At 39.7% G+C, this 27,697-nt stretch overlaps 1 protein-coding gene across 1 annotated transcript in view; it reads right to left on the bottom strand.

The window, feature by feature from the left end:
* ALCAM (activated leukocyte cell adhesion molecule) overlaps positions 1-26,083 on the bottom strand; it is a 32,753-nt gene extending 6,670 nt beyond the window's left edge. Inside the window, exons 1-13 of the mRNA XM_075722766.1 lie at positions 26,015-26,083; positions 23,048-23,267; positions 18,874-18,938; positions 18,361-18,448; positions 17,303-17,485; positions 12,196-12,323; positions 10,325-10,454; positions 4,461-4,573; positions 3,430-3,565; positions 3,221-3,354; positions 1,629-1,761; positions 835-873; positions 413-530 (exon numbers count right to left, since the gene is read on the bottom strand). Of these exons, the coding sequence (XP_075578881.1) occupies positions 413-530; positions 835-873; positions 1,629-1,761; positions 3,221-3,354; positions 3,430-3,565; positions 4,461-4,573; positions 10,325-10,454; positions 12,196-12,323; positions 17,303-17,485; positions 18,361-18,448; positions 18,874-18,938; positions 23,048-23,267; positions 26,015-26,068 (1,541 nt within the window). The 5' untranslated portion in view covers positions 26,069-26,083. The remainder of the gene's footprint in view (positions 1-412; positions 531-834; positions 874-1,628; positions 1,762-3,220; positions 3,355-3,429; positions 3,566-4,460; positions 4,574-10,324; positions 10,455-12,195; positions 12,324-17,302; positions 17,486-18,360; positions 18,449-18,873; positions 18,939-23,047; positions 23,268-26,014) is intronic.
* Between the last annotated feature and the right edge of the window lie 1,614 nt (positions 26,084-27,697).

Here is a 27,697-nt window from a genome sequence, read left to right as displayed (position 1 = left end):
TAGACTTATTCTGTAATTTATTCCATTTTTAAAGCAAACAAGCTACCCAACTTCTAAATTAAAACAGTTTCTAGCACCAGTAAAGCCACACAGACCCACAATTAAGTAGCAGGTACTATATCTAAATGCAAGAATCAGCACAGGCTTGCCTGTCAGAAAACAGAACCTCATTACAGGTGATGATCTATGCAAAGTCTTGGAGTCCCACCTCCAGGAGATGTGTTCTGTTAAGCATTAGCACAAGCTGATCAGAGGTACCAGGTTTCCTTTCTCTATTAAATGCACCTACTGTAACAACTTTTCCCCACTCAGACTACTAGGATGCTGCAGGAAGGAAAACAGGTAAACATACATTTCCGCTTACGATTTTTTTTTTTCCCAATTTAGTATCAAGTTTTCCATAAATTCTTACTTTGATTTCTTCACATAGAGCCAGTAGACAACACCTGCAACCAGAGCAACCAGCAGAAGACCGACTACAATCCCCACTATTAGCTTTGCCTGGTCATTAACCTTTTCACTGTTGTCATCTGAAGCAAAGAAGAAAAGTTAATGAGGTGACCTATGATAAAGTTAAAGCATTACACCATTTCTAAAGAATTTCCATCAGAACAAGTAAAGGGGTCAGAAAGTGAAAATTAAAAAAAAGTAGGCATTGTTCTTAAAAACACATTTAAAGCACCAAGAAAGTCACATTCTTAGTCAATCATGGCACTAGCTATTTCAAACCAAGTGCAGCTTTGAGGGACTGTGGAAATTGTTCAGTGACGCTACATAGGTCTTGAACCGAGACTATTAACAGAAAGGGTTATGGAGACAGAAAACCATACATACCATTTCTATCCTCTGGCTCATCGTATTCTGGAATACTTACTGAAATGAAAAATGTTAAAATTACATTAAAGACAAAATGTGTTATATCTGAATGTCACCTTTAATTGCCTCTTTACAACCATGACAGAAACACTGAAACTTAATGCAGTTTTTGCTAAACAACAAGGTAATTAATCCTATCTTTAAGCAAAAGTCTTTCCTCTGTAACTATAATATATCCAATCGAAGAATCTTATACAAAACCTGTAATATTAATCTCAGAAATATTTCTGACAGAGTACTTCTGTGCTACCCTTCCACAAACCGTAGCTTCTCACCACCTTTCATCACTGAGAAGTGACATTTGATTAAAGCCCAGTATAGCTGATTTCTGTTCTGGATCAAGTCATACCAGTAATAATAAACTGGAATTTGGAGACTAAAAGATGATGTTAAATTAGTAATAAATAAAGACTTTCATCTTTGTAAATAATGTATTATTTTGCAATATTTTTGTACTATTATGTCGTAATATTATTTTTTAATATTATTTACAAAAGTAAACAATATATTGCATACATGAGATAGCTAGCCAAGAAAGTCATGAAGACTAAGTGACTTCATCCAAAAAGCTATCCATAAATTTTATGTACTACTGATCCAGACCAGATTTACAATTGCTTGACTTAAGACAAAAAGGTTAAATATCTTAGTATCAACATTACTATGCAGACCTACTCTTCATATCAGTGTGAAGTGTGGGTACTTTATGTGAAACTACAACTTTAAGGAAATGGTCTTTAGAAGACACTCACTGGCAGAGACGTTCAGGGAGGTCACAGTCCTTTCTAGCTGATTTTCTGCAATGCAAGTTAAAGTCACATTTTCCTCGGGAGCAATTACAATTTTACTGGAAAATTTTCCATTAACATATCTGGTCTCCTCTGTCTGAAAAAGTAAAAAATGGAGATTAGCATCCCTGAAAAATGCAAAGAACAATGCATGCATTACCTGTATTACACATTGAAAATGTTCGGAGGAAAATAACTTTCAACTAATATTTCAGTTTTCCAAACAATAATAGAAATAATGCACTATTTTATTAAATGGTAATGTGAATATTTGCAAGAAAACACTTTGGCCAAGATATCCAGTCATAGCTACATTTTGTATAGTGTGCACTGTAAGATCACTGATAAAGAGGCAATTTGAAAAAGTTCACCACATTCTGTATTTGCTTTTGTTGTTTCAACTATTTAAAAATACTCAAAGTGACAAGATCCTTAAAGAAAAGTTCCCATTTCTTTCCATCTTGCTGTTTTTCATTTATGTCTTTATAAGGCAAATAATCACTGTAATTTTTCCACTTTCTGGCATTCTGAGTTGTTTCCACACTAAGCACTATTTTGCTGAGCTACATGTATTTAGCAGTACCTGCAGTATCTGTACTGTAATAGTGAGTGAAGTTGTTCCTTAAATTTCCTGTACATCATTCTTAGATTAATACAATGTCCAGAGAAAATTATTTTCAATCATTTATATAGCTTCAAGACAATTCCTGCCCTATACCTTCAAGTAAATGGACAAATTCTGACAGCTATATATAATTTCTGTAGGATTAAAGCAAAACCTAATGGAGTAATGAAATCTACAGGAGGACTGTGCATTATAATTCCAGTCTCCAACTGCCTGTATAGAGGTCTCATTTATTTTTCCTGCTAAGGCAAAATGTGACAATGCTTTGCATGCGATTTGGTAATCAATATGAAAATACTTCAGTTTGCTTATTTTCCAGGTATTCTGCCTGCTGCATATGGGTACTCCTTACTTCTCCCCCAGGATGACTACATTATAGTTCTGTTTCCAGTGAGAAACAACAAGTACAACCATACACAAACAACTATAAAAATTAGGATGAAAACTGCAAAGCCCACAAGAAACTATATTGACTGTATTTTCTAACTTGTACTTGCCACATTTCATTACATTTCACCCAGTTAATGCCAACACCAAGTACCCATTTGTTTTCTAATATAAGTTCTATAGTTCCATCATTATTTGTAAATTCTTTATACAATGGCAAAATCACCACATTACCCAGATAAAATGACTAAGTACCCTCACTTAAAAATGTATGTTTCATTTTTAACCTTTTCTTTTTCCTTCCAGCTTCAGCTTATAGCTAGTGGATCTTCCGTGCCTTTACCTGCTCTATTCGAAAGACCTTTATCATCAGAAATCATCCATGTAAGTACCATGTAGCTACAGCTACCACTTAACCTTCTCTTAGATAAATGAAATAGACTTAGTTTCTTCAGGCTCACTGGCTGCAAAATGTTCCTTGATTTTAAAACACAGTCCTGTGCGCTATCTTTTGGTGAATAAAAGTAGTAAGAAAGATACTTGCTTTATTTATGATGCTTCCACTACCAGTAACTGTCCATTGCACTGCTGGTTTAGGGAAACCTTCCACATGGCAGACAATTGTTTTAGACATTTTATTTGTGTTGGTTTTCTTTGTCATTTTGACTTGAGGTTTTCCTACAAGAACAATATTACAGTTAACCATTTTGTTTGAAGAGGACAATTAATAATCATAGCTATCTGCTCCCTTACCTTCCACAATAAGTTTAAGTGTCTTTCTTTTCCTTAACCCTTCAACCTCCTGTAGAGTAGTTTCGCAGATGTAGTTTCCAGCATCTTGATACTGAAGACTTGAAAATGATGGACTTGTTTGCATTCTGGTATTGTCCTGATAAGGTAAGGAGTTAGTCTCTGAATTCTAACTCAGAATACATTAACCTCTAAACTACAAATGTGACTACTATCAACAGAATTTTTCACACGCTTTGGTCGATTAAAGCCTCCCTCTTAAAGTGTTCCCCCATTAATAACTACAGTTGAATTGCTGACAGCAACATAACAGCATGAGAAGTGGAAACTACTGGAGGTTTATAAAAGCCACCTCTCTTCTTCTTGAACAACTTTGCTTTCAAATCAAGGGCATAGATGAGATCAATTGTTAGTTCCGAGCTTTTCTAGTGGGCTAGACAAAAACACAAGTGGTATAAGCTGTTTGAGACACAGACATCTCTCCTCTAGGAACCAGGCTTATGAGATCAATATATGCTACTAAACAACCATCAGGTACCATTATTTTCAGTTTCCAGCAGTATAGGTTTAATTTAAACCCACCATCCATGATAGCTATCTTTTTCACCAGCCACTGAACACCAGTTGCTAACATCTGATCTCTCAACGCTTTTATTACAGTTATTGGAACCAAGACCAAGCTTGCCTCTGAGAAAACAATTAATGAATCCAAATTCCTCCAAATAGGCTTTCCTTCTTAGAGGGATCTGATTCTTGATAGGCCTTGTATAGACCATTTCAAAAAAGTTATATTTGTTTTACAGTAGGCATTACTTCTCTCCATTTGAAAATTAAGCTTATAATTACAGTAACTGATTTTCAGTCATCACCTTGAGTCAGTAGCTCTCATTTCAGCAGCATGTGTAAGACTCGTTTTAACAATATTCTTTAAAAAGCCCAATGAATTCCTTCCTTCCTTCCAAAACACTGAAGTAGCAGCAGTAATATGAAGAGGTGAACACTCAGATGAAGTGTGAAGTAGGTGAATTACTGACCTTTATCCAAAACACAGTTGCATTTCTACTAGAAGAAATCGTGCATGACACAGGCAGGGCCTCTCCAATCTGTTTTGTGACTTCTCCGCTAGGAGTAAGCTGCAAATCCAAATCTGGGATAGAAAGAACACTTGTCAAAAGTTCATTTCAGAATGCCTGGCCCATTGCAAAGGCTTACCAAGGAAAGAAAATGTGACTAATTGCACTCATTAAACTCAAGATTTCAGTTCTTCAATAAAATCTAAATCAATTTTGCAAGTAAGGGAGAAGAGAGAATTATTCTAAAATAGGCACTGCAGAACATTCATGTTTTTACTGTAATTACAGGCTAAAAGGAAAAGCAAAAACTCACTAATCACTAGACAAATGGATACATTTTTTTTCACCTTGTACTGCTGAAAGAATGACAGAGGAGGTACAAGAAGCTGAAGGAGGACTTGAAAGGGGAAGCACAGACTGCTGTGAGAGTAGCTTGCTATGAGCCAGGTAGGAATGTGTCTTCAGGGGAAGACTCATGCAGGTGGGGAGAGATTAACCTAAACAGTAAGTGTGGAGAAGAGGATAGGAGGACAATGGGTAACTTTCTCGAATCTGATAAAACAAGTTGATTTTTATCCTCAGCATCTGGAGAGGACGAGGACAGTCAATACAGGGTGCATGAGACATGATACTGACTGAAGGGGTGAGGGGTCTGAATTACAGGGTTGGGGGGGCCACATACAAGGCCCTTTAATTTATTTGTTTTCATTTGCAACTTAAAATGCCATTTTTGTGTAACTCAGAGTCCAAGCTTTGCCTGACCTGTTTTGGCTCCAGAGAAATTGCAGAGTCAGTGATAGCTGCGTTTGACACAAGGCAGAGTAAGAGCCAGTAACAGAAAGGTCAGGAAACACTGCTCTAGATTCTTCCTAGTATATGGATTTGGCGGGCTAGTGATTTCTTTTTCAAAAAAAAAAATCCTACACTGAAAGAAAAGCAGAGTTTGCCAAGCTAAACCTCTATTCTGCTTCCCCTCTCACAGTGCCTTGCTTGTAAGCCAAGCTGCCTGGTTGAATGACTATCACAGATGCACACACACACAGAGACACACACAGACTCAAATGGCAAGCTCGCGTGATTTCATCGCAAATATAGTACTTGCTGGAAAAGGACTGCAAAAGATCCTTTTGGCTTTTAAGCAGAGTTTAAAAAAAGCTTAAGGCAAAATCACAGTTGGTAGGGGAAAGCAAAAATAGTGAGCTTTCCTTAACAAAACAGTGAACTTAGCTACTGGCTTCATTCAGTGGTTGCCCTGGGAACACCATTATAATTAAAGGCAGAACTTCAGGGAACAGCTAGGGTCCATCCTGTACCATTAGTCTGCATTATTATCTGTGTTACGAGTCTAATGCCTAGTCCGAGAGGTCACAAGAACTGTACTTTCATCTGTGCATGAGTAAAGCAAAGATCTTACCAAAGAGATAAAATAGCATTTTGTTTCTGTATTCCTATGGGGATTTCTCCACCTGCCTCCCCAAAGTAGTAAGTGCAACCCAATTAACAAGGTACTCCAGATCTTGCCATTGCTTCCATAAGGAAAAGAAAAGAAAAAAAAAAAAAAAAATAAAGACAAGACTCAGCCAGTGAGCATTTGTGTATAGATTCAGGTAGTGCATGACTTGTTTCTTCTTGCTCTGTTACTCTTGAGCACATGCTACCAAGGCACAGGGGTGGCTGAAGAAAAAGCTAAGACTTGCCCCCCCCCCAGGGTGATCATTCCTTCAACATCTACTTAAACCTTTTGTTCATTGAAGCAAGATGGCACCTCAAACCCAAGAGATCACCGAAGACCATACAGGAGGGATTCCTCTCACATACGCCACAGGAAGCAGAAACTCATTAAATTTTTGGCCTTCATCTCAAGCAAGGCTGACACTGAGCCCAGAGCAACCCTTCAACCCAGTCTTCCTCCAGGGTAGCATGCCTGCGCCCCCTGCTCCTCCCCTTTCTGTGGTATAACTGAGACTATAATCCCTCTCACACAGTGGTCTTGGTTGCTATAGAAGTTCAGGAAAATTTACAGTGTGCAAGATGAACTGTATAGCTCAGAGCAGTATTTGTGAGGTGATTTATGAGGCAAGTACAGAATTAAGCTACTGTTTAACATAGGATCCCCTCTAGGAACTCTATATAAAGCAATTTGGTTTGAATTAATATTCTGCCAGTTTATCTGTAGGGTCCACAAAGAAATGTGATGTAGATACTTTTACTTCTCAACTTACACAGTCCATTAGTAAATAATCTCTTCTTGGTACAGAAGTATGAGGAGAAAATATTTCTTGCATACCGAAGACTGTCAAAATTCATTTTCCTTGCCATTGAAAGAGAAACTTGGTTGCAAGAATTTTCCATACATTTCCCATTTGGCTTTGAAACGTTCTTCACAAACAAACTTCTCATCAGGCACCATTTTCAATATATACTAGCTCTTAATGTGGTCTCACTTGAAGTCTTGCATTGATTTCAGTGCTGTCTTTGCATACCAAGTAGTACAGGGAAGAGGCAAAGAATGCATTCTGCATGTATTACCACATCATGTGAGAGAGGTATGGAATTAATGTGGGGAAGACTGCAGCAAACATTTCAGTTTTGAAACTCTATTGCACATATAGGACAGGCTCCCAGCATTTAAAGGAGGCCTCTGAAAGAATACTGTGCTACAACTGGGAAAACTATGAACAGTATTTGCCTGTAGTCTGAACTTCCCAAATATACTAACAGACAACCAGAAACTTCTCCTAGCATACCAAGAATAATTTTTTCCTTGCAACATTCAAAAGGTGATTTCCCCTGTACTTTCAATAAGTCCGTAGCACAAGAAAAGACTATAAAAAATACCTATGGAGAAACACAAATGCTAAATTTCTAAAACCTTTAATTTACTGGAAGGTTTGCAAACCTATTTCCGCAGAAAACACATTTTAGCAGAAAGGAAGGCATCACCAAGTTCCACAGCCCTACTCCATACCAGGTTGTACGTGCAGAAACAACTATAGCAAGAGATAAAGAAAAGGGACTGTGGGTTGAACCAGTCACCTGCTTCTTCATAGCTGAGGGAAGGTAAACCTGTCCTGTTAGGTGCTTTCCTTGCCTCGCACAGGGTGTGCTTCTCTAGCAATTTAAGTGGCTGTACGCAGGTTTTGCCCCAGCCCCCTCCCTTTTCCTTCCCGGCCTCCACCAGTTTTGCTCACCTGATCCTGGGCAAACTCACTTAAGGCACAGAGCTGGCAGAAAATTAACAACCTACTGTAAAAAAACTAAACCCACAACATAAATCCTGTTCTGTTGCTCCCTCTGTTGAGGGACAAATCAACCACAAGCACTCTGCTGGACTTCAAACTGGGATCTTGCTACACTGCTCCTGCACCTGCTCTGAGGGGGAAGAGCCCAGGTTGTCCAGTTTGTCCCTTATGTTCTGTGGGTAAGGAAGAGACTCTTCCTCCTCCGCCTCAATTTGCTTTATAAATAAAGTAATTCCCTAAACATTATGGGTAACTCGGATGCTTTAATGCCAATTTTCAGCTTTCTGTGAGTTTTCAGCTTTCTGTGAATCTCATAATTTACATTCATCTTGGAAAAAAAGAACTTGGTATTAAGCCAGAATATTTTGCTACAAAAATATTTAGGGCTAATGTATTTTCATACCAGCAAGAAGCTTTCCCTGCCTAGACACTGAAAGGAACCAGTGTAATTATAATGCTCAAAAAAATCTGTTGGGGGAAAAGCACTACAGTTGAAATGTAACAAATTACTATAAACAGATTCACAGATTTAAACTAAAATTATTATATTGCCTGGTTTTTTTGCTGTGTGGTTTTTTTTTTTAAGTGAAAATAAAAAAAATCTAAAGTGCCAAGATTGGATGTGAGGAAACAAAAAGCCCTGACTCAGAATGAAGGCTTTTTCAGTGTAACAGCATAAACAGGAATATTCATCTGTATGTGAAAAGGTAAGCAACAAAGCAAAAGAGGGAGAAAAATTAGGATTTGATAGGCCTTGATAAGTATTATTTGAAGAAGAAAAAACATCATGAAGGCATAAAAAACCCCCTGAAGATCTAACACCAAAAATATGTAAGTACATTAGAATCAGAGAGCACTAAAAATTTAGGAGTTATGCTGGAAAATTAACATAACGTAAGCAATTAAAAGATGGAAGAGTATATTATAAAGCATCTAGTGATTTTATGACTTTTTTTCAGAGGAGTTCCCCTCACAATTAAACATGCTGCAGCAATGCTTTAGACCAGCATAAGACAAGACACTGAAGTAGCTTTAAGACAGACTGTCACACAGCTACAACGGTGTGGGCATTCAGGAAATTACAGAACTACTGTAGGCCACTGCGCCTCACTAAGCAAAGGCTTTGTTGCAGATAGAGGTGCTTAAGAAAAACAAAACAAAATGAACCTTAAGTGAAGCGAAGCAGTAGGGTACTAGATTGTACCTATGAGTTCTGAGTAGCTGCACTAGCTGCCAACACTGGAAAGACTTCTGTCAAGAAAATACGTACTTCTCTCGTGCAGTAAAGCCCTTCTGACATACAGACAAAATAGGAGAGAAAGGAAAACTGGTTTGTTATAAATAACTTGGAGCTGAGGAAGCCATTCTTTAGGGTGACTATTTATGAAAGTACAAGTAGACATGCAATCCACTTGGAGTAAAATAAAAGGGTTAGTTACACCACAGCAAACTACCAGCAAGCTACCTTTGATATTGGGCAGTAGTACAGAGCTCTCTTCAGATCTTACATACCCTGACCCTTGGCAAAGAGAAGGGGTGGGTAGGAAAACAGCAGATGACTTTATTAAATACAAAATATTCATTAAATGGAATAGTGTAATTATTCACGTATAGATATATTCTGTATCCATTGTACCTCTTCAGGGGAAAAAAAATCAAAACCAAGTATATGAACATGAAGTTTCTTTTTATGTAAAGTATAACTACTCTGGAAGCCTTTAAACTTCATTATCCATCATGTGCCTCTGAACCTGCAAACTATTAAAGGTATTTATGGTACCGGGAAGACTACAGACCATCAATGTTTCTAGAGGAAACCTAGTACCATTGGACTGAGTCTCATTTCACAGCCTGTGATAGTATAGCAAAGTTTAAAAGAGTTCCTGCTCTTGTTTTCTCACATAAAGAGATTAAAAGCAACCATTGAAAAGCAACCATGGCTTCAATGATTCAACCAGTTCAATGGCTGCTTTTAAAGTGGTGCTGATAAAGTGTGAGTAAATACTCTACTGAGCTCTGTAGCTCTCATGATTCTGGAAAAAGCGGAAAAAGCAACTTGTCCTATGTATGTGAACATAATGAATTCCTAAGGCTCTTCTCCAGACTCCTTATGTGTTAACCTCATTGAGATAAGATGAAAGGATATTAGACTAATATGAATTTGTCTATGAAGAATGACCTTCAGTGATACCACTGTGGACCAGCTTGTGTGTTTAAGTATGTTCTAAGGCACAGCTGGAGCAGAATAATTTGCTGTATCTATGTTCACGAGTAAAACTTAAAATACCAAAATTTTCACTGTATGTGACAGAGCAAGAATATCATATACTATACAAAGGTTACATAAAATGAATCTTTATCTAAGCCAATGAATTGAGAAAGTTAAGGTTTTCAAACAGAAATACATTAGAAAAAGTTAAAAAAAAAAAAAAAAGACCTGACACTACTTTAAACCAACCACATCATTCAGTTCTCCTGTAGGTTAGCTGGTCTAGTGTACCAAAATAAAGCAGAGAGAGACAATCCCAGAAGGTGCAAGATAGGTTTGTATCCTAACTAGGAGTGCAAAATGCAATGACTTACAGTGCACAGTGATGGTGGTTGAGTCCATCATGCTTTTGTCAGTAAGAGAGCACTTGTATTCTCCTGTTGCATTTCGCCTCACATCTGTCATTATGTAAGTATCTGAGCTTCTTATACCTTCTGCTTCTCCCTGTGGATGGAAAACAAAACATTTATTGTATGTGGGCCTGCTAAAAACATTCATTTTTGCTGAGTTATTTTACTATTACAAGGATCCTGAAGTACTCCGAAATATGTATAGACACAGCATCATTGAAGCATAGTTGCCTACTAATAATGTTAAGGTTTTTTCCCTGCATGATGGCATAGTTATAGAAAACACCTACAATTAAAAGCTTACTCTTTAATTGAATGACTAACTTATTTTAAGAGGACATTAAAATACAAAATCTGAAAGTTTAGCAGAAAGAAAATGGGAAGAAAACAAAAGACTGAAACAGTCTACAAATAAGAGTGTTAGAGAAATCATAAATCTGTATCTGAAATGGTATATTGAGTTTAGTAAAAATCGTGAAATGAAGTGTGCTGCATTACACATTTTTAAACAGCACAAGCAAACCTTGCTCTACCCTTATCATGGTACGGAGCCTGTAAGGGTATACACTGACTTACATGCAGTTACCTGCAGGAACTGGTGTTTTGAATTAGCCAGTAAGTGTTGCTTTCTGGCTGTCCAGTTCCCCAGTTTCCACCCGATTAAAACTGGGTGACTTAGATCAGCTTTGAAAGAAGCACAGAATGAAACCCTAATTCATATCTCTGAATCCAGAAGCAGATTTACCAGGTTTGTCACAATACCCATACGTCTTGCAAAGAAACCACCAACTCCAGCTCTCCTTGAGAGAAAGGACTAGTATCGGGTAGCAGGGAAACTGAAGATAAGATTAACTGGGGTGTTTAGCTCACTCGCTGTGATCCTGGAGCAAGGAGAGATACCACACACTTCTTCCCTGGTGTTTGGCAAGTTCCTAGAGTGATTCACTGAACCCAAATGGCTGTTCTGAGAGAAAAGGACTTCAGCTCCTACTTTCCCTTGTTGCTTTGCAGCAATTCAAACATGCCAGGAGTCCGAAGTAGATGGGGATTATGTTCAAAGGGCAACATGCAGGTTTTGAAATACCTGAAAGCATGCCACTGCTTTTGGCCTCTCTCAATATCAGCTCTGCTCACTACTGCAGTAGGAATAAAAAAGGTATATAAAATAGGAGAGAGAGATAAGCAGGACATGGGAAGCAGGACTAGGAATCTCAGAATATATACCACATCTGTCCATGGATTCCACCAATACTAAGAAAATTAATGGAACCAAAACCTTTCTTTTTCTCAATTTGCACCTTACGCATTTGACAGATTTGTCCTAGACTTTCTCCTGTGCTGTCACACTGGTTCTACTTTGTGTTGTTACGCCACCAAACAATTAATTAATTAATTAATTAAAGACATTGCACAAAAATTTATCTGTGAGAGTCAAAAAAAGCTCAATTAATTTCCCATACTTTCACTGCTGGATCTGTTATGACAACAGATGAGGTGATGTTATTCAAGGTGCTAAACCCCTTTTGTCAAAACTGCTCCTTATCAAAATATCTGATGCTGGGAAATGAAGCCTAACAATTGTTAGTAGGTCCAAACCCCAAAAAACTTTGGGTGGGGTAGGGGGAAGAAGACGTTCTTTCAAAATATTTTGCTAACTCCAGGGAGGTGTTCTCGGAGAGTCTGATGTAATGGCTGATGTCTATTTTCAGTTTTATCACATTGCATTCCTTCCTTCATTTGTTATAAAATCACGTATACACTGACACATAGCAATGTCTGTAGGAAGGGATGATACAGAATATTTCACTACACAGTGACAGCGAAGCAGGACTTACTGGAATGTAAAACAGAAACTCCTGTGGAGGAGGGTTGCCATTTCCTGAGCACTTCAGAGTGATGTTATCACCTTCTTTAATGGTACTACTTTGTGGCAGCACTTGAATAGTCACCTTCTCTGTTGGATCTGTGAAAATAATGTACACATTTAATAGTTTCTGCAAAAAAACACAGTAACACCCTGCATACGATATTCACAGCCAAAGAGTACACAATTTTAGCATCAAGCAGGTGAAGGTATTTTGCATGTGTAGATCTTTTTATAAAAGAACGGAAGTTAATCATGCTTTCTATATTTTTGCAAATGAAGTAAGCGCAAAGAACCCATATAATACAAAATTCATTTTTCTTCACCAAAATACCTGTAACTGAAACAGCAATGATTACACCCCTGTCACGTGCTGAAAAGAAAAAAAACCCTGATCAGTATGAACAGTTTCGTGGTGTGATTTCATTATGAGGGATTAACTTGTCCTCTGTGAAGCTCGCTGTTTGGAGGACTGCGGCAATCAGAAAAACAACTCAAGCTCTCAACGCCTTGCGTTAGTACTAGATAATAGCCTTCTTGCATTAAAAAGAAAGAAATATGAACTAAGCGACTATGTTCAGCCTATTCTATATGCTGATCACTACAGGCTTTCAGAAAGATGAATTTGGTGAACATAATAGGACCCTTAACATAGTCAACAGAACTGTAAATGTAACATACTTCTGTCATGTTCAGTGAAGTTGAACTGTAACTTACATTTTACTTTGGTAATTTTTTTTAAGGCAAAGACCGTATACTTTAATAGATGCTATTCTTTCTAAGTAGAAGCTTAAATATAATTTTTCAAAAACAAAGTACAATGAACAAAATTAAAGGAAATAATATGGGCAGATAACTCTCACTGTTTTAATTTCAATGAATAAATAAAATTCTACCAAAGACACCAGTCTTGCATTAAGACACAGTACAGCGCACCTTATTAGACACTAAAAAAATCTACACAGCAGAGAAACCCTTGCCTGACAGCTGATTTTGGTTGTTTAGTGAAGCGTGTGCTCTACAGCCCTTCCGACCCTTAAGGCATTCATCATCTCCGTCTTCTGCTACGGGATTTCTCAATAACAGGAGCTGCATTCTGCTGTGGCCTCTCGATGACTGAGAGCCCTAACATGGCTTCTCACTCCTCCTCATAAGGAGTGGTGGTACCAGGCTTCGACAAGCCACATACTCCCTCCTTGCGATGCAATAGCCTCGGCTTTCTTCCACATCCAAGCAGCTTCTAGCTCAATACCTTCAGAGCTGAAGCACAACTTTGCCTGCTTAGGAACGGGAAGTCGAGCACTGCTGCCGGTGTGGAATACAACAGATGTGATGAAGTGGCTGGCCAGGAATCACATGCACGCCTCTTGGTGGCTGCTAGGCCAAAAACCCAGTTTCAGGGGCTATCTGGTGAGCTAGCCTGCTACAGGAGCTCATCTCTCCCTCTGTCACGTTTATGTGAAGGTGACCACATGTGAAAAAGTTATCGTAAAGGATGTCTAGGTATACCCTGGAATTGTTTAGGCTTTGTCTCAAGACTGAAAAGTAAGAAAGACTTTAGGACTTCTTTAATTTGGAACAAGTTTTCCCACAAAGATGAACAGAACTGGATTGAAAATGGACACAATTAAACAAGAACGACACTCTTGCAAACCACCAGACTTTCCTGTAGGGACGTCTTACCCTTCTATCTACTGCAATCAACCAGGAGAAAATTTTTAATTTCATTCTCTAAACTGGAAAAGAAGAATAAACCTAGAGAAGTAAATAGCAAATGACTAATTAAGTTGTTCTCACAGTGGAACAGATCACCCTTCTGAGGAAGACACAACCTGATGACTGGAAGACACAGTGTTCAATGCAATGCTAAGTGCTGCTTAGCATGAGAAATGTGCTCCCCTCCTTTCACTAATAAACAGGAGCAGCCTGGTGAAGGTATATCTTGCCTCTCAGTGGCACATATCCCTGATTTGGCCCATCTTACCTTGTGCTTTTGTAAACCTGAGACTTTGTATCTGCTTTCTGCAAGAGCAAATTTCTGGGAGCCTGCACCAAAAGGCAGTTATTTAGTAAATGAATGCTGTTATCCCAGACCCACGGTGGCCACAACTGACATCATTCTGCGTAATTTCAAGAAACATACCAATGCTGGAAACAGCATGAGTATAAAGTGTCTTTGAGTCTAATCTGTTATGTAAAAGAGTTTATCCCTAACAAGACAGACGCTTAACAACAGGGTATGATTGTAAAGTTTGCCTGACAAACATTATCTTTTTACACTGACTAATGCTGAGCAGAGCCCAACACAACTGAAGTCTAGATAATTTAGATGTCCGAGATACCACCTAACCGTCCAGCTCCAGGAGTTCTCTTGTATTACCCATGTTACTTTCAGCAGCTTGCTTGCTACAGCTGCGAACCAGAGGCCACAGTTAAGTACTGATAACTACTGCTAGCTGACCTAAGTTATCCATCTCCAACTAGCACCCAGCTTGGCAGGAACTAATTTACTCTTCTTATACTATGTCGCAGTGGCTGTCTGCTTCCAGGGTATCAACTAGCTATTAAACACTTGAGTACTAGAGACTGCACTAATCCAGAGCTAAAAAAAATCAGTAAAAACATTTCTTAAATCCTGACTGAACAGGTCTTTAAAAAAACCTCTTGTGCAGGCATAGTTCTAAGCATGCTCTCCCCATTTCTTTATGATAAATGGGGAAGTTGCAAGGAATCTCACTAGATACCAGAATGAACAGGAGTTCTTCTTTATGATTTTTTTTTCTACTTCCTTCAGAGATGCAAAACATGATAGTTTTGACAGCCAATCTGAAAAAAAAAAAAAAAGGCTGAAAGAAAGACTTCCATTTCTTAGAGTTGGAGTCTGACTTTTTTTTTCATCTGCATTACATCTGACTCATAAAACAATCACATTTATTGAGAAGGAAACTAATTAGGATCACTGAACCAAATTAAAAAACAAAAACAAATCAGACACATCACCATCATCAACTAACATCAGTCAAGAAATCCATCTGTTGAAGCTTTGAACGTCTATTAATAAAGAGTTTCAAGAATTCATTTGGAGATGCATTTGAGCAGAGCAACGAATTGAAGTTACAGCAAATGAAAATACTCAGAAAGTAAATTGGGTAACCCCATACTCTAAAGCCAAACAAAGCTGATACTTGAGGCCTCTTCAGTACTGAAGGGATACTGCAGGGTTCACCTACCTCCCACTGTTGGCTAATTAGCGGTACAATGATACTGCCCATCTCTGGAGGAAGAACTATCTTAATGAAAATGTGTGTTGCTAGACCAGGATTAAAAGAGCTAGTCTAGCAAACATTAAATCTTTAACACAGAGTGCACGTGATATCTGGCGCAGTGACTGTTCTGCAATGCTGTGCAGCCTTCTTTTTCCTTCACGTTGGGTAGTTTTTAATTGCAAATGCACATAGTACAGGCATCACAGAAATCTGCAAGAGCCTCATCCTCAACAGGTGAAGTAGTCTAACGCATGAAAGTGGTGGGAAAATGGGGACAGCAGAGCATCTCTTGACAAGTAACAGCAACAAGTGCTTTCTGGTCATTATACTTCTGTGACACTACTGTGAACATCTGCCATTCACAGCAGGAGTTATTGACAGTCATGGGGCTCCACGTATGACAGAACAACAACACCCGCCGCTCCCCACCCCCCACCCCTGAAATTTGGTACCCAACTTTAAAGCAAAACCAAAAACTAAAAAAAAAAAAACAAAAAACCAGCTAGAGCTCTGAAGTGATGGGATAGGTGTCTGCAGGCTTGAAATCTCTGTTATTTCCAAGGATAATGGTTACTGTCCCAGAAGTTTTCTTCTCCATTAGTTCTACGGTTGTCATGCTGGTGAAAATAAGGCCTGAATTTACTCCAGCTTCTCCAGGTGAAAACAAGGACCAACTGCTCCAAGGTTTGATTTGTTTGACCAAGGTCAAAACTGATCCCCTACTCTGCTGCTCAACAAACTTTACCTGTGAAGAAGCAACTAATCATCTAGGTAGAACATGCCCTGCCACTTCAAGCCTGCAGCTTTCATTTTCAAGGCAATGAAGCACACCCGCTAGCTGGAGAAGTCCAGTGTGCCTTACTAATTTTCTTTGTATTCAACTGGATTACAGAGTTGTCACACAATGTACGCTAAAACCCATTTAGATGTCTGGACTGTATACTTAGACCCTATCATTCCCAAAACAGGGTGTTCTCTTTTATAAGCTGAAGTATTACCTCAAGTGTACAGAAAGGTGACACCTGCCTGGACGTCTTGCATATATCTTCTGTTCCTCTTCATTCTGCTATGACCTGCTGCCTTCTACAGTCCTTCAGAAGCGTCATTTAACAAGACTTTGAAATCCCTCTTCCCCTCTCTCTAACTGCTCCCATCCCTCTGACCCTTCCTTGCCAACTGCCTGTTTCGTTTATTCAAAGGAGAATTACAGTTTCCATATCAGTCAGTAACACAGTAAAGGAGTTGCTTTAGGACTCAGGGCAGCCGGAAGTAATTATTTACATATATTCTCTACTTAAAAGTCTACCAATATTCAAATGACACAATTTTAAATGTAAAAATCAGCATCTTACAGCTGTAGAGAAGCTACTGCATTTTGTGCAAGGTATTTATCAGCATTAGCTGTTTGGTGCTGACTCTGCAAAAAATGAAAAACATTTGCATATACTAAAAACTATATTGTGTATTTATTGCATATTTCAGGGGGCACAGTCGCTCTAATCAGCCACTCTAACTTCTGCTGAAGTTCTGAAAAGCCCATTTCGCTGTTACTTTTTGTGGTTACCACTCTCGTCAATGCAATCTCGATATTCAGTATTCTACTGTTAGAAAGAAAGAATTCTCAGGTAAATCTGAAGATAAGTAAAAATTACACAGACAACGTACTCGGACCTTCCTGCTGCAAACCAGCTTTGAAGAAACCATCTCGACAGCCAAGCAGCAATGTCTCTCTAATTTTGTAAACTGTCTCTGATTTTGCTTTTTCCCACGAGACAGACTTTGTATAGCAATAGATGCTTTTTAATAACTTACAGTGAACGTCGAAGACAACTGGTTCAGACTGTATTGTTTTCTGGCCAGATGGTCCATAATATGTCACAATGCAAGAAAACTTGGCATTTGCATCTTCCTTTGTTGGCATATACTGAAGAGATGATGTCATGGTGAAGAGTCCAGTTGATTTGTCCACAATCTTTTGCAAACTTATGACCACAACTGAAAAGGAAATACTGTTTCAGTGTCACACAGATAGAATTTTCAACCTTTTTTTCCTACATTTTCTTGCCTGCTCTGGATTTGTTATCAGGCTGCAAACATGCAAGCGACATGACAAATTACCCAACAGACTGTACAAACAGTTTTCCTCCAGTATTGCCACTGATGTAATACTAGGAACATTCTATCAACACACTCCTAACATACTGCACATTTTAAATCAAATCAGAACAGAAAAATAATTGCAAACTGGTAATTTTTTTTTTTTTAAATATAAATTTCAGCTTACTTTGTAAGCCAGAAAGAAGGCCTCAAAAATGCTGGCAAAAACAATTTTTAGGATCACGTTTATAACTTAATTTTGTAAGCATTCCCTATTTTATGGAAGGTAAAATATTGTGGCCTGATCAGCCTGTCAAAATCAAAGTTGAAATGGAGGGGGGGAAAAAATGTTCTTCCTAAATATCCTGGAGAGTAAATACCTCTATAAGGAGACAATGTTTCATGTGGTCTAAAATACAATACTGGACAGGTGTGAAATTGAGACAGTTGATACCTTATAAGAAGTTGGATATTAGATACAGGTTTCTACTAGCTACATAGGCTCGAGAATAACTTTGCAATAGCATTAACAAAGGCAACCCTCTGCCCCATGATGTGGTTTTAAAGCTGGAACTGAGAGAGAGAGATTATATGGCATAGCCTGGGTGCTCTGAAAGGCCTAGAAGTTCCCTTCCAGTTTCATCTTTCCATATGAGTAGTCTTCCTCAAAGGAAAAATACATTAGACTAAAGCAGAGTAGCTCTTATAAACACAGTTCCTCATACATGAATCTCTCTGTGGATTCAGGGACATGGGCCATTATTGAAATGTACCTTCTTCCACGGGCTGCAGAAGTCTCCCATTTTTGTACCACGTAACATTGCCTTCGGGATAACTATCTCGTGCGACGCACTCTCCAAGCTGCAAAATCGATAGGAATTATTTGCCGTTTTTCTCCACTATGTTTTAATACAATTCTATTTTCACTTATGCTGCTTTGGGTAAAAATTTCTAGAAAGTTCAAATGCTTAATCCCAAGCATTCTCCTAAATAGGACAAATCCCATCAGTGAGGCTTAGGTACAATTTGGAAGAGGGTTTGGTGGTGGATCTAAGATGAGGGTCGCCCCTGCTTGCAGAATCAGGCAAGGCTAATACAGTAGTGGCAAGGGAACTACTCTGATCAGCCTGGCTATAGACCACGATCTCTCATAGGCAGGTGTGCACACAAACGCATGCACACGCACCCTCTCTGAGCCTCAGTCCGTCACCTCTCTGTGTCTTGGCTGTAAAGGGACTTCAGGCAGCCATCAGGCACGTAACTTTGGGGGAGAACGCTGCTCTTACCATTTGTAGCTTCTCTGTTTCCAAGAAGTCTGCTTGATGTAGGATTTCCGGTTGAGAGGGTTGTTCTAAAACATAAATAGGATAAAAGTACTAGTGAAGGGAGCACAAACAGCCATTTGAAAAACAAAAAGTTACTGAAAGATACATGGACTTTGAGACTAAATAGAACAATCTGGCCTGGTATAGTCTTACCTATACTTTACCACTAAAAGAAGAAAAAGTCAGATACTTCTACCTCAATATTAGCAAATGGATTGAAAAGGAAAAATCATCACCTTAAAATGTATCATACTTTCCATAATGAGTTCCATGCATTCTGACAATATATATTTCAGCCAGGCAGACTAGTTCAGCACTTGGGGAGAGAACCTGATCTGATCTATCTGATTTATATGGTACACATGCTGGAGAAGGAACCAGTGGTACAGAAACTATAGCAACAGAAAAGAAGCTTACTGTGGATATTATTGTAGCTGAGCTGTCATGTTATAAAAGAACAAATTCAAGCTAATCATTCTTCTAATGTTTATTTTTCCTAACTGGGATTGTTACATTTAAGAAATTTAGATGATAGAGATAGGTGTAATTACTTTAACTGATTCTGAGTTAGTTATGACTCTCTCAAAAAAAATAACCTTTTTCGTCAGTGCCAGTATGTCTTCTTATTTACTTTTATTATGGTAGATGGACCTCTTAGCTTGCCAAAGTGGAGGATCTATCAGAGTTTCCATCATAAAAAACTACTTTCTAGAGACTATATAACTTGTCTGTTAAAATAGTTTGGCCTGAAGCCCGGAATGCAAATTTTTATCTCCAAAAGAGACAGTTTTCCTCACAATTTTAAAAGAAGAGGGGAAGAGTGAGGGCAAAAAAAAATAAATCAGTGTTTATACAGTCGAAGAAAGCCTCTGCACCCTAGCTATACTGCTTAAATAAGCCTACACATTATATACTTTTACAGGCTGAAACATCCTTAACCATGCCAGCTTACAGAACCTTTTTCCCAAATCAAGCTCCCTATGAAATAATGTATGTATGTCAGTAATCCCAGCCCAAAGCGAACTTCACACCATCTTGCCAAAATCTCAGCACACTGATGAAGTTACTAATGTCCAGGTGTGCTGCTCCTGCTGTCACAAAGATAGCAAGCCTACATGTTTCTACAATAATCCGTTCACTCTGTGTGTGTGCATGCATGTGTGTGCATGTGTTTGTGTGCACACAAATGCACAGATATTCTTCGCTTGGAAGACTATGCCAGGATGGAACAAGAAGAACAGCACAAAAGGGAAATGAAAGGCAATCGAAGCTATTCATTTGACATTTTCAAACAACTTTGCTTGTGGCAAAAAACCAAAAAGCAAACAACACAGTCAAAGCTATACACCAAGACCATCACAATTTCTTCAAAGGGCTAACAAAGATTTTGTTTTTTTAAAAAAAAATGTTATGTTCATTACTGTTTTGTTAGTTTTAAAGGAAAAAGGTTAACCTATTTTCTGTAAGAATCTGTCAGAGACAAAGCATTTTCATGTCAGTTCAAGCAAATTAGGTTTCACAAGACCATTAACAGGCCTTCTGGTTCAGATTTTCAGGTCCCATAAACAGGCACAGTTGGCTGCCTGTCACAGTCACCAGTTGATCAAACCACAAACCACACCACCTTCCCCCACCTCGGCTTTGCTTCCTATCATCTCTGTCTCCTCCAGGAGCAGTTCAGGAAGACCTCTTCTGTGCTTTGGACCCCGCCCCCCGCAATGGTCCCACCGAGGGAAGGGGAGGACCTCCTGCTCCATGGTCCCTGTATGGCCCTCCCTAAGCTGAACACGCTGGTGACCAAGCAGATGCTCCAGCTGAGAGGCCACCACCTGCTCCCTCAGAGCAGCCTCCGAAAGGAAACGCCTGCTGCCGGATCCCCACAGCCCCAGCATGTGCACCAAGGTAATTCACTGTAACATACTTATTTGGCATTTACTAGCTCAGCGTCTGAAGCAAGAAGAAATTTTAAACTTGGCAACAGCAGAGCCCACTTTGGTAGGTTTGCAACTTCAGCTTAAGTTATCTCTCAGCTTAAGAGCTTGCCAGAGTACTTTGCAACTCCATATAGGTCCTATAAAAGGGGGGAAAAGGAGGTGACTGCTTGCAAAAGCCAAGCATTGGTGTAGCAGAACAGCAGCTCATGTCCGCTGGGCTGCTCTGCTTTGGAAACTAGCCATTTAATTCCAGAAAAAAGATGCTGACAGGATCCATCTGGAAAGCTGGTAGAGCTTGTTTGAGTAGTCCAGCGAGTGAGACTAGCAGGTGGCACCTGTGCAATGAGCCATTTCAGTACGTTAGTTCTGAGTTAATCAGGTACCACAGCTGAGGATGTGGCAAGCTCCAGTGAAACCCAGCTTCAGTCACCACTTCTGGGATACAGCTGAGTTTCTGGTACATAGGACTTTTGGTTTATGAGGGTTCACACTGCTGCAGCCTAGCTCGTGTACCCATGATTCAACGAATTAGAAACGCCACTAGTTAAATAAAAGGAAGCTTGCAGGCTACTCTTAACTCTTTCGTAATTAGAACAAGCAAGCAAGCAAGAACAACAAATGAAACCCCCAAAACCAGACTCAAGGAAGTTAAACGCAAAGAATGTTAAGAGAACCCTAAACAAAGTTGTGAACTCAAAATGAAAAACTGCAAAGGTAATTTTTGCTTGCAGCGCTAAGTCAGCCATATTACATGTGTGGCATCCTCTATTCTTACCTTCTTTAGTAAATAGAAGCTTTCTCTATTAGTATTAATGCATACAATAAAGCATACAAGCTGTGCTCCATGGCTGAGTTAGCATTGTGTTAATATTTAGTGCAGTACACAGTAATTCAAGCAGTTAGCATTTCGTTTCACCATATACCACTGTCTCATCTACATATTTACTGCTGTGCGATAAGTAAACGTGATAATTCTTTATCATTTCCATTGAAGCGCTATGTTTACTATGCGTGCTCTGAGCACACTCCTCCCTGCTGTCATTAATTCGATTGTTCTTGCAGTCAAATTGAAAGTGAAACGAGGGAAAGGAATTACTGTTGACTCCTATCTAGCTTCAAATTCATTTACGCCACTGACAAACTTCTGCCTAGACACCACTGACCACTCCCCTACACCTTCTCCCTGAGAGAAGAGTAAGGGTGCCCTTCCAAAACATGAATTAATGTCTTTCAAGCAGGTGTGCTGTGTTTGAAACTGCCCATCCCTGCAAGCAACGCATTCCCAAACAGAGGCTTACTTTGACTGTGTAAATCTGCATCTGAAGAGCAACAAAGGACCAAAAAAAAAAAGCCATATAAAACCATGAAGCTGAGGAAGATATCCACTGCAGTCACAGGGCAGCATGTACAAATGCTAACCTTAGCCTCAGCAGACCTGTGCCCCTAAAGAGGGGTAATGGATGCCTCCACCAGCTGAGTCAGGATTTAAGGGATTACATGTCTGCTCTGAATCAGCACCAGGAAGAGGGCAGGTTTGTCTACGCTCTTGTGCAAGCTCAGAGCAGGACTGCTCCTCAGAGCGCTGGGGTTCAACACTGTGGATCAGCCTTGCGACCAGTTTGTGGAGACAGCACACGCTAATAAACTTTGCTGTGCTCTAAAACAGAACTGTAGACTGGTCTTCCTCCTGATAGTTCAACAGGGGACAAAATAAGCATTTGGGGCTAGCAACTCATTTTCCAGCCTCTCGCTCGCTCACTCACAGTTCATACTGTTGCATACTAGCTGCTTGGAGCTGGTTTAAACCTCTCCACTGATCTAATCCTGCAGACCGCACACAGTTAATGCTTCCCTCCTGCAGAAAAAATTTGCTTGGAGAATAAATGGAAAATAATCAGTGCTAATTTTACATTTTTCATTTCCAAGGCCAAATGACATCACATAAGTGAGTCATTATCAAAGCCCAAAATTCTCTTTGAGCCAGCACTTATCATGAACAAACTGCAAGTGCAGGCAGTCCTGTTACGTAAATGCCACCAGTAGATTACATTTTTGAAAGCTGCAGAAATTTGCTAGTGTTAGTAATTTACTCAGCCAAACTTACTTTCTTGGCTTTAATCTTTCCTTTAAACAAAAGTTTCCATAATTTACAATGCAGATGCTGATGAATGTTAACCGTAGTAACAACTAGATTTACTTACTGAAGACTTTGACTATTGTTGGCTCTTCGGAAACATCGTCTTCTGTAACTAGCATACATACAAATCTCTTTTCATCACTGATTCTTGCATCCTTGATGGATAATGTATAGTTTTCTGAGAGACTCAACCTGTCTTTGTAGTCTGGTACATCATCATACTGTACATTTTTTTTTGTTGATGATCTGAAGGCAATAAATACTGGAGATCCATTTGGCATTTCCTATAATAAAAGGATAAACACCTCTATTTTGCATAAACACTCATTTAGAAGTTCCTGAAGATCTGCAATTGGTACAAACCTGTAATGTAAAAAAATCTGAAAACCACCCGAGATGGCTTTTTTCCTGATTAATGTCTGCTGTAAAAAGAAATTCACTGTAATACGAGAGCTAGTTTAAGACTGCCATGGTACACATTGAGAATATCATCAGTAGAAATAATTTCAATCCTTTGGCTCAATCTCATCATAGCATAGGGCTTTCTCTGATGAAGGCTGGTGGTTCTGGCACCATCTGCCTCTCTGTGTATGAAAAAGTATTTGAAATAGAAGCATTTGCGAGCTAGGCTCAAAAGCTTCAGTTTCCTTTTTGTTCATGATTGCTTTACATGTCCATATTGTTTGTCTGGGATATTCAGACTTCATTCCAAATGCAGGATTTAATCAGGCATAACCGCCTATTTTATTCTAAATTAGTTTTTAGCTTTTTTTTTTCTCCTTTGATTTTTAAAGGACCCAAGAGCTTGTGGCATGGGAATATACATACAATCAAATACTGTTATTTAGGTATCTCAGGATAATCTGCAAAATACCATTTTCTAGACATCCTCCCTATATTAGTAAGCATGCAGTTGCCATCCTAAGAAGGAATACAAAGTTGACAGCCTTGCACAAACCTACCGTACTAAAAAATTATTTTTAGGAGAGACAAAGTTATAGGCTGAGTTCTGCAGGATTTTAGCCACCCCACACCCCCAGCAGGGACAGACACTGTCTGCCTTTAAATAAGGTGAGGTTAAAGGTTGACTCCATCTTTACATTCAGTATTGTGCTGGGGGCTGTAGGAGGTTTTCATTCCCTTTTATCCCTTGCACCTTGAGGCACTGATGCGAGTAGTGTTCCCAGCACAATACCTCAGCTTGACTGCAGAGCCCACAAAAGCATGACGATGCTGTGACAAGAGATGAGTGGTGTCAGAGTCAGGCAGGGAGCAGGAGGCAACAGCTAACGCGGAGTTTAAAATTCCCTTATAGTCTTTCTCCCTCTCCCACTTTTAACTCTCGGATTACTCTAGATGTCTGTCACACAGGAAAGAAAGCTTTGCCTTGACTCAATACACACGAAGCTGGCTGTCAAGCACAAATGAGCTCTTAACTCCGTAAGCCTAACCAGCACATGAACATGCACAGGTAGATGCTGAAGGGAGCAAAACCTGCTCCTGCCACGGTGCAAGTCTCCCAGTGTCCCCGGGCTCCTACCAGCAACCCAAATTGCTACTCCCAAGGCAGCAGAGCAGAAAACAGAGTTCCTCCTTCTTCCAATGAAATAATCACCCAACTGAAAAAAAACCCTAAACTGAACCCTCTCCCTGCTAAAAAGAAGTGTTGCCATACTGGGAGCTGCCCTGGAAGAATGGGTATCACTTCCACTTGGTTGTGTGGTCTGTGTCAACAATTTCATACAACAGCACTTGGATAGGCTTTTCTGCACATTAGGTTTCGTGTCCCTTTCCATTTAGGAGAAGCTATAACGTCTCCATTTGCTGCTTGGTACTTGTCCGAGACGAGCAATCCAAACGCACCGGAAAGAGATAATGCATTTCTTTTTCTCAGAATAGCCTTGCATCTTCATACAGATGGACTTCTTACCAAGAAAAGTCAGGAGACTAAAAAGCACATTGCAAAATGTAGACTCTGCATCTTGTGAATGCTTATATGAAACAGTTTCACTGTCCCTTTGAGGGAAATATCCTCCACAGACTTCTGACTTCATTTCCCAAAATATGTTTGTGGAGCAGGAACTCTTGAGTGGATGAGGGCTGCAAAAGCTGCAAACTTCCAGATCCAAGGTAAGGAGCCAGGGGGAATTATGAAACACCCCCAGTGGCAGACCAGTCTGCTGTAGAATAGGCAGGTGGGTGCCAGAGAGAGAGAACTATGTAATTTTAAGTCCACTGTCAGAGTAAACATCACCTGTTATTGCTGGTAAAATTTTGGTCTGAGCATGAGAGATTTAGATGAACTTTGCAGTAGCAGGAAAACCAGTTGTCCTGATGTCAGTCTGAGAAGCAAAAGGGGTTTGGTATCCTGGTGCTTTGTTCCACATATGCTTCCAGGTTTCATTTGACTTTGATAATGCTTATTCTCCTTTTGGCCCTGGATCTCAATCGCATATAGGACAAGCGCACCCTGCAGTGCTCCAACTGCAGGCTGACCGAGACAACCAGGAGAGCATTGGTGTTTTTCCCTCTGTTCTCCATGTGCAGAGTGAAACCACCAGCAAATCTACTCAGGTCAGCTCTGCCCTCTTCTTCGCTGTGCATTAAACACACTGAAGCATGAAGCAGTATTGAGTGACTGTCAGATCAACGAGACCCTGGGACAGCGCCTTCCTGGGGATGAAGCACGTCCTGCTTCAGGCAGCTTGCTTCAAAAGTATTCAAATGTACAACGATGGCTCTGTCAAGTGAGTGAGACGCCACTGGGTAACATGCCAGATCTCTAATACAGGTTGGCAGAGAACTCCCGAATAATTATTTCTCTTGAACAATGAGATTAATTCCTCAAACCTCTAATCTATGCTTGGCAGAAATTATGCAGATTGGAATCTTGCAGTCTTACAAACACAAGAATCAATGTCTTCGTATCCGAGGGAGAAATCCTATCGATTGGAGTCTTGTAATCTCACACAGAAAAAATACACATCTTCTTATACCAGCTCTAATGAATGTAAAGGTAAGCTATACTTACATATTTCCATTTTCCAAACATAAGACCATCTGGTACTTCTAGACGACAAGGCATAGTAATAGTATCTCCATATACTGCATTTACTGTGTACAGTCCCAGAGCTAGAGGAGAAACAAAAAGAGAGGAAACAATTTTAAGCATTTTCTTGAATTCCCATATGCTAGCTAATGTTTGGTTCACAGCTATTACAAAAGCAGAGCCACGTCCTTTGTAAATGGGTATTTTCCAGCATGTAGGATTTATCCCCAAACCTCTGACAAAACAGGATTCCCGTCACTAAATTCGTTTACTTAAACATTATGACCTTTTTGAACCCATCTTTTCTGCTGCAGTCAGTGGGAGCCAAATGGATTTTCAAACAGGATTGCACCCACTCAACTGCATGAACACGTACACTACAATCGGTATCCACAGCTATTGTCCCAAACTTAAAACTTGAAAAGGAAAATTCCTAAACCTTTATTTTCTTCATCTGAAAAACCAGTCACTTCTGCCTGGGGAGGTTATGTTGCTACACAGTATTGTGAGGAGGCCAGCAGACAAGCAATATTCTGACTGCTGCACTACATAAAAACTTAGAAAAGAAAGAAACAGGGTGTTATTTAAGCGCTGGGTTCCCTTAAACCTGGGAAACAACTAGTCTGCACATTTAGATTTCGGAAAAATTGAAGTGAAATGCTTCTATGAATTATTTAAGAATAGCTTTTTTGGAAACCTCAGCACAACGTTATTGTGCTAATGCATACAAATTTACAGAATAATACTGACCCACTTATTTTCATTGTCCAAAACATGTGAATTGAACAAAACCAACAGACCCTAAAGCAATGAAATGTTAAAACACAAGGAAGTTTAAAGGGAAGATGTTACAACTTGGTGCATTTGCTATAATGCAACTTTGCTTTGCTCCTATTTTCCGTAGCTCCCCCTGCTTCCGGCAATGCTCGCTGCTCCTTATACTGGAAGGAGGTTTTGCCTCTGGTGCTTGCCCGGTGTCACTGAGCAAGTGCACTGGCTGCCTGCTCTCACCCACATGTCTGCAGCTTTTGTCAGGGTCTTCTGCCCAGAGACTCAGGGTCTCCCCCTTTGCTCTCCCTTTGTTTGCAACTGGAGCTACAAAATCAAAGGCTTGCTGTCAAAGAGACCTTATTGAAGAGAGATAAGTAGGATGCTGGTGGTGTAGCCAGGGCCACAGAAACACTCAGGCTTCTAGAGACATTCATTTTTCCAGAGATTCAGCCCTTCTTGCTAGAGCTGGAAAAAGCAAACCTGTTCCCGTCCACCCCCAAAAGACTGGAGCCGCAGACCCCTTGTCTTTTCCTGAGTGCCCAGGCAGCCACTGGGATGACCTGACAATTCTCTTGCCTTCTGCATGTGCACACTCTATAGGGAGGCTTCCCCAAGCGATTTTTTTTTTCTTTAAACAAAATCATATATTTTTAAGGAGCCAAACACTGAATTCGTTGCCTACAATTTAAATTAGACAGACTCCAGAGCATTCTCTTCAGGTGAGGACTCCAGAGCTGACTGGTAGCACCAGCTCGTATTTATCATTTGTATCACAGTGACAATCAGGCTGTGATTTGTGCTGTGTGGTACTGCACAAAGAAACAGTATTCCAAAATCCTGCCTTAGAGAAGCTTACAACCTAGGTGGCATCGCATGGTAAGGCAGAGAAGCAGG

This window comes from Pelecanus crispus, chromosome 1 (assembly GCF_030463565.1).
Source record: "Pelecanus crispus isolate bPelCri1 chromosome 1, bPelCri1.pri, whole genome shotgun sequence".
Lineage (NCBI taxonomy): Eukaryota > Metazoa > Chordata > Aves > Pelecaniformes > Pelecanidae > Pelecanus > Pelecanus crispus.
This window is presented reverse-complemented; position numbering and strand designations above follow the sequence as displayed.